Genomic DNA, 13,053 nt, shown 5'->3' with positions numbered 1-13,053 from the left:
GGCGTCAAGGACGTTAGACAAATTGAAAACACATCGAAAGATTAATTTTTAAAGGCATTGAAGAAATAATTAATTGCAAAGTCTAAAATCAGAGGATGTACCTGCTCCTTCACGGAAGCTAGAATAGTGGTGGCTGTGGTCTCGGGTTCCATGCCTGGGCCAGTGGGGGCAGCTTCCTGGCGGGTCTGTGGTTGCCCCTCCTCCACCAATGAGGCCTGCTCAGGAGCTGGCATTCCTCCTGCAATCAAGCAGGCAAAGGGTTAACACTTTCTCCTCCGCTCCTGGGCAGGAACAGGCAGGGGCTGAGCGTTTGCAGATGGTTCCTAGGAACTACTACAGATTCTACACACCATGATCACAACACCATACGGCTATCTGATTTCTAAAAGGCAACATCTAGGGCCAAAGTATAGCTAGTACTACCAAATACTATAAAATAACAACAGAATAAGGATGATAATAATAAACACTGAGAAAATACTTAAACAACATCATAGTAAAAAATGATGTGAAAAGGGTTAGGGAAGAGGACTCAAAAATATACTGAGGACACTAAGGCTGTTAGATGCTATAAAATCGCTGAATTTTCTAAACAGTTAACCATTAAGTAAATATGATTTTCTTATCACGAACAAAATAACAACACTCTAGATTGCTATACGGGTCAGTTTTCAGAGAAGTGTACGCACAGGAAGACACCTACGAACGTGCAAATGCTTTATGATTATAGAAGAGGCTTATTCAACAGAAGAAAAAGGGGTTAAAACTTATGAAAGGCTTGAAAATAAGCAAAATTCTGCTGTATTTAAAAGAAATGCAAGGCATTAATAACCAGCAATAAAGATAACATTGGTGGAGTATTATAGCTAGCTTGGTTTCCTTAGAGGAATCTGATTATGCAAAGATGACAATGGCTATGGAGCTGGTGTTGAAAGAGAATTTATTTTTCAGGACCATAGCTTGTGACAAATGAAATGGGTTCTTGGCAGGAGATGAGGTGCCTCTCCTAAGATAAACACATACCAAGAGTGGTAAGTTTGCCGGGAAACTTACTGATCTGATATGGACTTTGTATAAATTTGCAAAAGATGTGAAAAAGGTGTAACCTAAAATGTTGTAAATATTTTAATAACTTGTTTACCTGTCAGTCTCTCTGCCTGTTTCCTCAAGAGTAGAGTCTACCATACCATGAGACTAGCCTAGTGCCTGGCATATAATAATAGATACTCAATGTTTCCCAAATAATTGAATACATGAATGAAGGACTGACTGTCTCTTCCATGTCTCATTACACTCATTAGGCAAATCTGACCAAGTGCTATGATGCTCATGAGACCTTATTTGTTCAATGCGTTACCCTGTGTACTTGTATATGGACATTTGAGACCATAAATGCTGTTTCTGACATTCCTCTTTTAGCTTTCTCCTAAAAATGACTCTACAGTTGGATTTTGATTTCTTATCAACTTCCACAATGTTCATTTCTGTAGGATGATTTGGGGATTTTTTCCCATTCCATCAAATGTCAGTATCAGCTTGCTGTTTACTTCCAAACTCATAATCTATAAGACAGGGGAAGATGACATATCACCTGAGCCTCCATCTCATTCTTTACTCTCCTGACTTCCACATTAGTGAAGATGGGGTTAGGTTCCAGGTTGCCACCAGTGGTTACTTTATTCCTACAATATTAGAAATAGACAATGGGTCTGATGAGTTTGAACATTTTCCCCCAATGGGACTCTCCATGAGGAGTTCTCATGCCAGCTCTAGCAGGTATATTCTTTTTTTAAAAAATTTTATTTATTTTTATTTATTTACTTTTGGCTGTGTTGGGTCTTTGTTGCTGCACGCGAGCTTTCTCTAGTTGTGGCGAGCGGGCGATACTCTTCATTGCGGTGCGTGGGCTTCTCATTGCGGTGGCTTCTCTTGTTGCAGAGCACAGGCTCCAGGCACACGGGCTTCAGTAGTTGTGGCACATGGGCTCAGTAGTTGCGGCTCGTGGGCTCTAGAGCACAGGCTCAGCAGTTGTGGCGCACGGGCTTAGTTGCTCTGCGGCATGTGGGATCTTCCCAGACTAGGGATCAAACCCGTGTCCCCTACATTGCAGGCAGATTCTTAACTACTGTCTAGCAGGCAAATTCTTTATCACCCGTTTCTGTGGGGCCCAAGGCTGGGGGTGCAGCCTCATCTGCAAGGAGGAGAGTCTCCTCAAGGACAAGCGAGAGGAGGACCTTCAGACTTGGAGTAAGTGGCTCCAGGATCAAAACCTAAGTGCCTTGAACATGAGCCACCCTTTCCTCACTTACAAAAATGGCTTACTAATTCTTCATACAACACCATGGAATGATTTTTATGGCAATCGTTATTTTTTAGTATGTATGTTGTGTTGAGATATAAAATAGTACACTTAAAATATCATCAACTGGATAAAATAACTGTATTCAACCAGTGCTCATTATGTACAAGATTTAAGGTCTATGAAGAAAAAAATGCCCCACGAAGATCTTAGCTTTGCATTTAAGGCTAGTAAAGATATGAAAGCACTCTATGCCATTGAAAAACTACACACCTTAAAATAAGCAGGTGGGTTGCAAAGAACAAAAATGTTACTATGCAACAGTGAAACAAATAATGCCAAGAAACAAAAATTTAAAATATCAAGAGTATAATACCATGAAACAACCAATGTGTAAGAAAAAGAGAAGCAAAATTTCAGTGAACAAAGAGAATTTGAAAAAGAGAGAAACAGAAACATCACTGGGGAAGTAATTATTCTCTACTAAAAATAGGAGGATCCTTACTGTTTAAAGAAAAATACTAAATTATATTTTTGTAATTACATTACATCACTGTGAGTATACCATCCTTAATTTCACTATTTATTTTTTGATGACTGTCCAGATCTATGACAACAGATGAGCATTTTCTGAATACCACTTTGCCCATGTAATATGCAGGGTGATAAGGGAATACAGGCATAAAGCAAGGTCACTGACCATTAGTGGCTCATCATCTAGCTGAGGCAGCAAAATACGAATCAGATCAAGGCAAAGTATAGCAAGATACAAGTGATGGAATAACAATGCTGAAGTTGATAGGAAGAGGTGGTGAAGAGGTTATAAATCTGTACAAGAAACTACTATTCAGCAAGAGAGGAGACTTTCATAGGTAGGTATGATGTTTTTATTCTCAGATTCCTCAAAGACTAGGAGACATTGCAGGCAATCACACCTATGGGATACAGAAGGATGACCAGGGTACCCAGGCATAACTGAGGACGTGACACTTCTCTACACCTCATCTCTGGAACAGTCCCCAAATACCATTACCAACATGGGACAGAGGAGGGATGCCATAATACTGACAAGCTATACACCTATTCAAGTATTCTGTTCACTTACTTGTAGTTCTCCTAACAGTTTGAGGAGTTGAAGGAATCAAGCTAAGACTAAAGTCACAGAATATTATTACCTCTCTCCATTAGCAAAGAAAAAAAAAAAAGCAATAGGTACTTATATAGCAAAGAGAGGGTGAGAAATTAGGCCTTGTGCTTCCCTCAATGATCTCAATTTGCCCAAGTTGGGCAATTACATTTTAGGGACCTGAGAAAACTTACAAATAAGTTGCTGAACCATTCTGGCTCTTTGGAGAATCACAGAGAATGGAAAAGGTGCCAGAAAACTGGAAGCAGGAAAATGCCATTGCTGTTTTTGGAAAGAAGAAAGTAGACTCTCTTCACGTTACAAACTAGAGAGCTAGACATAGATCGTGGGTGAGATTCTTACAAGGATTTTGTCCAAGAGATGATCTGTGGGAACCAAAAAGGGGCACGCCAAAGAAAAGTCATGTTAAGCTGGTTTAATTTCTCTTTGGCAGTGTAACCGTGGAAATGCAGTGTGTCTAGACTCTGGTGAGGCATGTATGGTGCTAGAAGTCCCCTACGGTATAATCAGCATAGAAATGGGGCTGGCACAAGGTCAACTGCTGACTCTGACAATCTGTAAATAGCTGAACAAAATATACCAACCTACAGAGGTTTCTAATGTAATGCCAGAGAGCTCTGATCTTGGCCCAGCCCTAACCAAAAACTTTAGCCATAATGTAAATAATAATATACAAGGCATGTTCAAATTCTTCAGTGAGTAGGAATACTGTATTTACCAGGTGATGAAATTCAAATACAAAAACCACTGCTACACTGCAGTGATGAGCTGCCTCTAATGAGAGAAAAACACCAGGGATAAACGTAGGGATTTGCATTTAGTTTAGCTCAGCGGCACACAGGGGAGAAGATTTAGGCACTTCAGACTCAAGAGCAGAATGAGTGAACCATGAGTGAAACAAGGCTGCCGCAAAGCCAAGGTGATGCTATGCTGTACTGATATCAGCATTTAAAGTGATAGGAAGAAGGGGACAAGTGAGTGTACACCTTTTCTTCAGGTGCCTTGGGACATGTCCAGTTATGGGTGGCACATTAACAGGAACGAACACAAGTGCACCCATTCAAGAGAGGATGAAAGGATGAGGAAAGGACTTCAGGAGCAAGAACAAGGACAATGAGCTCAAAGCTTAGCCGAGAACACAGGAGGCACAGCAGATGAAACAGGAAGAGAAAGTGTGACCTGAAGACGAGAAGGACCACGCAGACAAGCAAAAGGTCTATAAACCTCTTCAGGACTGCCAAGTACAAGTAAAGTTAGACTTTTCGGTCCCAAAAGCTAGACCAAAAACTAATGGTGTTGTAACAAACTTGTATTAACCTAATTTACTACTGTCTTTATACTCTGAAGCAAATTTGGCTAATAGTTATATTTTATTATATTTATATATTAATATTACATTATAAAACTAAAGATTGGAGCCATGAGGGCAAGCTCATGAGCTCTTTCCTTTTGGAGTGAAGAGTCAAATGTCCATAATTTCAAAAACTGATAACCCCAAAGGTGGTACAATTCCCCATCACAAGAGGTCTTTGATCACAGTTCAGATGATCAAGTAGCAGGGATGGTACAGGAGGCATCCTGCACTGGGTATGTGTTAGAATCAGGAAACAAAGTTCTCTGAATCTTGAGGCTGACACTAGGATATGACAACATCTACATTCTGAATTGATGTGAATGCTCCTCAGGGGTTTTCAGAATGTCGTCTACCATAACACACCTCTGTGTAAAAAGGCACCTGAAGGCCAGGACGCTGTGTTTTCCTGAGGGAGTGATGGGCACTGGAAATCTTAGTGCTGACTGTTTCTGTTCAGCTACACAAAAAGCTCAGGAGTCTGTAACCAACTCTTACAACTGTGTTCCCATTTTATCCCAGCCTTTCATTACTAAATTTCCTCTTTGCTCAGGTCTCTGTTTTTATCATTCTATTGAACCTTGTGAAACCCCTTTTGGAAAGCTGACTATGAACGGTTATGTGTTTTCACTGCTACATTTATTGAACACAAATAAGCTTTTGTGTGAAACTGTTAGCATAATATTGTGTGTGTGTGTCTTACAGTGAACTCTTAAAATTAACAAGAAATTCTTCTGCTCAAGGATGCAGGCCACATACATTCTAGTGTGCTTATCTAAGGCTTTCTTTGCAGGCTGTGGATGTAATATATAGGTATAACCTAAGACTCAATAACTACAGTCCCTTTACCACAGATAACACTAATCCACAAAATCATCTTCACTAAATTTCTGCGATAGAAGATCAACTAGATACTGGATTTTCCTCTACTTACTCATTTTACTCTCCTAACAGATAATTTTTGGTCAAAGTATAATAAGTATACTTTATTTTGTCTTATCCAGTGATATAAATTAGATTATGTATTTTTTTCCTACTCTTTTGCATTAGTAATCTGGAGTATAACACACATCTCATGACTTCATTTTGAACACTCAGAAAATGTTATGATGATTGACAACAACCATTTCAAAATTGGTAGGATAAAATAAAGATGTCTAAGAACAAATTAAGACTAATAAAGGACAGAAAATAAGCACAAATATTTAAATTTGATTCAAAGCAATATATTAATAATATAGAATAAAAGTTTGTTAAATAAGCATTAGATTAACAAAATATTATGAGTAAAAATTTTAAAAAATTACTGAGTATCATATGTAGCAAAGATAAGTTTCTTTGCTTTACTTATAATGAAACTGGAACAGATATTACAGAAGAAAAGAATGAAGTACTGGGAATTAGGAATATGCCTCAAAAGTAAAACACCTTCAGTACCATATGGAGTCTATTCTAGAATTCTAAAAAGAATACTAGATACTTTTCACAGTTATAGTTTAAAAATATCTTGGAAATAAGAAGCATTACAAAAATCTGCAACTGTTTAGGAAGCCTAGAGACAGTTACATACTGAACTTCTAATCAAACAGTTCATCCAAAAGATTTCAATTTCCTGGCAAGAATTCATTTAGAAGGGAGCTATATGCCAAACAGCAGAGTAATTCGAGAGAATGGATTAGATATAGCGGTTAATTATTTTGACTTATGGATTTATTATTACAATCAAAAGATCAATGCACGACAACCTCACACAAAAATAAGCAAAAGAGATGAATAGGTCTTTCAGAAAAGAGAAAATCTAGACGGCCAATAGTGAGTTGCTCAACCTCTTTAGTAATTAGAAAAACACAAGTTCATACTACAATGAGATATCAATACAAAACCACAAAAATGGCAATACATTTTATCAATATCAAATTTTGGCAAAGATGTGGAACAATGGTAAAAATCACAGGCTACTGATGAGTGTGTAAATGGGAACCATAACCTTGGAACGCATTTTGGCATTTATCTAGTTGAGCTGCTGATAACATATATTACACAGCCCAGTAATTCCATTCCGGATTATATAGAGATACTTTTGCACACAAACACCTGGAGAGACATATAAGTACGGTCATGGCAGCACTCTTCATGAAAGCCATGAATTGCAAGTAACCCAAATGACAATTAACAGTGGAATGAATAAATACATTGTGGTATACTCATGCAATGTATTTCACCTATAGCAATAAAACAAATGAACGACAGCTGTGTAACAAGAGTGACTCTCACAAGCATAATGCTGAATAAAAGAAGCAAGTCACAAAAGAAACAAACAGTAGAATTCTGCTTATGTAAAGTTTAAAAAATAGGCAAGATAAAACTATGTTTATTAGGGATGCATGCATTGGTACCAAGGAAATGGTTATCACCAAAGTCAGAGGAATGGTTACCTCTTTGGGGAAAAGAAGAGGCTGTGATCTCACAAGGATGCATGAAGAACTTTTGGGGTGCTGGCATGGCGTGGGCAGTAATTAACGGATGTGTATCTTTTGAATTTTTATAATTATATATATATTTTATTCACTCTCCCAGTTTTTTGTGAAAAAGTAAAAATATTAATATAGTGGAATGAGCATATGATAAATTCTTATTAGATATAATTTATAAACAGAATAATTTAGCATATTTATAAACAGAATACAATAGTGTTTAATAGCTTAAATACTAAAGATTATCCATTTTTAAGAGAACTGAATTACTGCTGGTTATAAAGCTACACTAAATATAATTTCATGGTTCATAAATGTCTGGAATTCATTTCAATAAAAGGGGGCTCACATTACAAAATAGAATGCCCTCAACCCTGTATACTATTCAACAGTACTTTCTGAAAATGAAACGCATGGTTAATAATAGCACGGCTCACACCTCGAGGCGGCCTCTCACACTGTGCGTGGTGTGAGCGGTGCCCCTTGGAGTCAGCTGGAGTGCTGACATGGTCCCTGTCATGACAGGTAAATCCTGCACAACTGTTAATAAAAACTAAAAATTCTATGTGGCATAAACACAGACTGCACTCTGGTATTTTCAACCTTTCCAAAAAACATTTCTTACAGGGAGCAAAAGAGGAAATCTTTTTGGAAAATAATACAGGTTCAGTTTTTTTTAGGATTTGGGATCCTTTGTAGCATATAGATGTCTGGCATGTTAAAGAGTGTAAAAGAGACAGGATGAGGATAACCAATAGGGTAAGAACATAATTAACTCTGAGGGGGGATGACTGGATGGAGACCATACATTTCCGATGACCATACATTTCCGCTCTTTTCCAACTCACGACGCCATGAAATAACAGAAAAGGCATTTTCTCTTTTTTAAGATAAGAAAATTAGCCAGTCTAGAGATTCAAAAAATGCCATTGATGTGCCAACATACTAGAAAAATAATGGCTGCAGACCTATGGCAAAATAACCGTAAGAAACCAAAACGCAAAAGAGAAAAAAAGCCTGCTTGAGAGGCTGGAGCAGTTGGTGAGGGAGCTCAGAGTCGGTGGATCACAGAACTGGAGGCTCTTAGGCCTGGGCCACGATCAGATGATCAAAGGGAGAGAGACAATGCCACTAGGTGGTCAGTCGGCCCCTGCCCTGGACATGCTCTACCAGTTGCCACAGGCAAAGAAGGAGGGATCCAGACAGAGCAGGGCGTCAGTCAGCACTGATACCCAGAAGGGACAGATTCCCTAAACAGAAAAAGTAAAGTGGAATAGGTAGACTAACATCCTTAGTGTTAAAATTGAAAACTGTACTGTGCATGTGAAAGAGAAACAGCCAGAGCCCTTGAAAAGAAGACACAGGATAAAGACAAAAATCTCAATCAATGAAATGAACAGCAAAATGAATTTCCACAAAAAGAGGATTTCATAAGAGTGATGTAAATAATTCTATCTGAGCACCCCACTCCCCATCCCCCCACCCAAAAAAAAGAGAGAGAGAGAGAGAGAGAAAGAGATGAAGAAGATAAAAGAACAGTTTGGAGACTAGAGACTAGATGCAGAAGTTACGTTTATTTACCAAGAGTACTAGGAAGAGAGAAAAAAGGAGAATAAATACTAAAAGAAGTAAGAAATGAAAATTTCTCAGAGGTGAAAACTAATATTTAAATGGGCCAATAAGTGCATAAAATGAATGAAACAGACTACATCTAGAACCAATGCATTGAAACTTCTACATTCCAAGGATAAAGACAAGACTGTAAATGTTAACATGGAGGAAAAATAAACTGCTTACAAAGGAATGAGAATCAGTTTGGCATCAGACCTCTTATCAACTACAGTGGATGCAGTAATAACTTCTAAGTACTGACCCAAAATTATTATTCAAATATGAAGAAAAGAAAGGCATTTTAGGACATACCAGGACCCAAGAAAATGTGGCTTCAATATTCTTTAAAGGAAGTTCTGCAACCAAATAATAAATATGATCAGGGAAGGGTTAGTACACAAGAAACAAGTGTTAAGCAGATAATTCAGGAAATTGAAGATTAAGTCTAAAGAAACTCCCCATGATAACAGCAGGAGAGGTGTGGGGAGCTGAAGAAAGTAAAACTGGGACTTCCCTGGTGGCAGAGTGGTTAAGAATCCCCCTGCCAATGCAAGCAACACGGGTTCGAGCCCTGATCCAGGAAGATTCCACATGCCATGGAGCAACTAATCCTGTGCACCACAACAACTGAGCCTGTGCTCTACAGCCTGTGAGCCACAACTACTGAAGCCCACACTCCAAAACAAGAGAAGCCACCACAACGAGAAGCCCGCGCACAACGAAGAGTAGCCCCTGCTTGCCGCAATTAGAGAAAGCTCGCGCACGGCAAAAAAGACCCAATGCAGCCAAAAATAAATAAATTAATTACTCAATTAAACAAAAAAAAAACCACCTAAAACTGTACTAATGTCTTATTTAACTTTCTGGGATGAAGGGCATACAGAGAAACTCCAGAGGACTGTGCCTTCACTGCTCCTCTCAGGAAGAGGCAGAGCCCACTGCCTGCCCCTTGAATGTGGGGATGGCCTCTTATGACTCAGAATGCGGCCTAAGTGATTTTGTACAACATCTGAGGCTAAACCTTAAAAAGGATTTGCAGCTTCTTTGGGAACCTTGAGATCACTATGCCATGAAAGAGCTCAGGATTAAAAGATGCTACGGGAGACCTTCAAGATGGCAGGAGTAAGACGTGGAGATCACCTTCCGCCCCATAAATACATCAAAAGTAACATCTACATGGGGAACAACTCCTACAGAACACCTACTGTACGCTGGCAAAAGACCTGAGACTTCCCAAAAAGCAAGAAAATCCCCACGTACATCGGTAGGGCAAAAGAAAAATGAAGAAACACAGACAAAAGAATAGGGACAGGACCCACACCTCTGGGAGGGAGCTGTAAAGGAGGAAAAGTTTCCACACACTAGGAAGCCCCTTCACTGGCAGAGACTGGGGTGGGCGGGAGGGAATCTTCAGAGCCACGGAGGAGAGTGCAGCAACAGGGGTGCGGAGGGCAAAGTGGAGACATTTCTGCACAGAGGATCACCAGCCTGAGACGCTCGTCTGCTCACCTGCCGGGACAGGCGGGGGCTGGGGGCTGGAAGCTGAGGCTCAGGCTTCGGAGGTCAGGTCCCAGGGAGAGGACTGGGGTTGGCTGCGTGAACACAGCCTGAAGGGGGATAGTGAGCCACAGCTAGCCATGTGGGAGTCCGACAAAAAGTCTGGAACTGCCAGAGAGGCAAGAGACCTTTGTTTCAGGGTGCGCGAGGAAAGGGGATTCCTTCCCAGTGTGCCCGAAGAAGTTAGAGCACCGCTTATACAAGCTCCAGAGAGGGGCGCGAGCCGCGGCTATCAGCTCAGACCCCAGAGACGGGCATGAACCACTAACGCTGTGGCCGCTGCCACCAAGAATCCTGCGTGCAAGCGCAGGTCACTATCCATACACCCCTGGGGGCCTGTGCATCACGCCACTGCCAGGGTCCCATGATCCAGGAACAACTTCTCCGGGAGAACACACGGCGTGCCTCAGGCTGTTGCAACGTCATGCTGGCCTCTGCTACCTAAGGCTCGCCCCTCCTTCCAATTATGACTACTGTACCCTCCCTCTCCCCAGCCTGAGTGAGCAAGAGAGCCCTAATCAGCTGTTGCTTTAAGCCCCTCCTATCTGGGCAGGGAGCAGACTCCTGAGGGCTGCCTACACGCAGAGGCGGGGCTAAAACCAAAGCTGAACCCCAGGAGCTGTGCGAACAAAGAAGAGAAAGGAAAATTTCTCCATGCAGCTTCAGGAGCAGCAGATTAAAACACCACAATCAACTTGACAAACGCTGCATCTGAAGAATACCTGAACAGACAATGAATGTTCCCCAAATTGAAGCAGTGGACTTTGGGAGCAACTGTAGACTTGGGGCTTGCTTTCTGCATCTAATTTGTTTCTGGTTTTAAGTTCATCTTAGTTTAGTATTTATTATCATTGGTGGATTTGTTTGTTGCTTTGGTTGCTCTCTTCCAATTTTGTTTTTAAATGTATATATATATATATATATTTTTTTTTTCTCCTTTTTCTTTTTGTGAATGTGTATGTGTATGCCTCTTTGTGTGACTTTGCCGGTATAGGTTTGCTTTTACCATTTTTTTTTCTTTCTTCCTTTTCTTCTGAGCTGGGTGGCTGGCAGGGTCTTGGTGCTCCAGCCAGGGGTCGGGCCTGAGCCGCTGACGTGGGAGGGCCAAGTCCAGGACACTGGACCACCAGAAACCTCCTAGCCCCACATAATATCAATTAGCAAGAGCTCTCGCAGAGATGTTCATCTCAACACTAAGACCCAGCTCCACCCAACGGCCAGCAAGGTCCAGAGCTGGATGCCTCATGCCAAACAACTAGCAAGACAGGAACACAACCCCACCCATTAGCAGAGAGGCTGCCTAAGTCATACTAAGTCCACAGACACTCCACAACACACCACCCGACGCAGCCATGCCCATCAGAAGGACAAGATACAGCCCGACCCACCAGAACACAGGCACCAGTCCCCTCTACCAGGAAGCCTACACAAGCTACTGAAGCAACCTCAGCCACTGGGGGCAGAAAATAATAACGATAACCAAACAGGAACTATCAACCTGCAGCCTGCGAAAAGAAGACCCCAAACACAGTAAGTTAAGCAAAATGAGAAGACAGAGAAACACACAGCAGATAAAGGAGCAAAGTAAAAACGCACCAGACCAAACAAGTGAAGAGGAAATAGGCAGTCTACCTGAAAAAGAATTCAGAGTAATGACAGTAAAGATGACCCAAAATCTTGGAAACAGAATGGAGAAAATACAAGAAATGTTTAACAAGGACCTAGAAGAACTAAAGAGCAAACAAACAATGATGAACAACACAATAAATGAAATTAAAAATACTCTAGAAGGAATCAATAGCAAAATAACTGAGGCAGAAGAACAGATAAGTGACCTGGAAGATAAAATAATGGAAATAACTGCCACAGAACAGAATAAACAAAAAACAATGAAAAGAATTGAGGATGGTCTCAGAGACCTTGGGGACAACATTAAACGCATCAACATTCAAATTACAGGGATCCCACAAGAAGAAAAGAAAGGGTCTGAGAAAATATTTCAAGAGATTATAGTTGAAAACTTCCCTAAGATGGGAAAGGAAATAGTCAATCAAGTCCAGGAAAAGCAGAGAGTCCCATACAGGATAAACCCAAGGAGAAACACATCAAGACACATATTAATCAAAAATTAAATACAAAGAAAAAATATTAAAAGCAGCAAGGGAAAAGCAACAAAAAACATACAAGGGAAAACCCATAAGTTTAATAGCTGATCTTTCAGCAGAAACTCTGCAAGCCAGAAGGGAGTGGCAGGAAATATTTAAAGTGATGAAAGGGAAAAACCTACAACCAAGATTACTCTATCCAGCAAGGATCTCATCCAGATTCGGTGGAGAAATTAAAACCTTTACAGACAAGCAAAAGCTAAGAGAATTAAGCACCACCAAACCAGCTTAAAAACACATGCTAAAGGAACTTCTCCAGGCAGGAAACACAAGAGAAGGAAAAGACCTACAATAAGAAATCCAAAACAGTTAAGAAAATAGTAATAGGAACATACATATTGATAATTACCTTAAATGTAAATGGATTAAGTGCTCCCACCAAAACATACAGACTGGCTGAATGGATACAAAAACAAGACCTGTATAAGATACTGTCTACAAGAGACCCA

The 13,053-nt window shown here is 40.4% G+C and overlaps 1 protein-coding gene across 6 annotated transcripts in view; it reads right to left on the bottom strand.

The window, feature by feature from the left end:
* PKP4 (plakophilin 4) overlaps positions 1 to 13,053 on the bottom strand; it is a 252,594-nt gene that overhangs the window by 168,993 nt on the left and 70,548 nt on the right. For all 6 annotated transcript variants that reach the window (XM_082841001.1, XM_082841005.1, XM_082841003.1 and 3 more), the window contains exon 2: positions 102 to 238. In XM_082841001.1, the coding sequence (XP_082697127.1) occupies positions 102 to 233 (132 nt within the window). In that variant the 5' untranslated portion in view covers positions 234 to 238. The remainder of the gene's footprint in view (positions 1 to 101; positions 239 to 13,053) is intronic.

Source organism: Leucopleurus acutus (genome assembly GCF_964270905.1).
Source record: "Leucopleurus acutus genome assembly, chromosome: 6".
Classification (NCBI taxonomy): Eukaryota; Metazoa; Chordata; class Mammalia; order Artiodactyla; family Delphinidae; genus Leucopleurus; species Leucopleurus acutus.
Note: the sequence above shows the minus strand (reverse complement) of the source record. Positions and strands in the feature narration are given on the sequence as shown.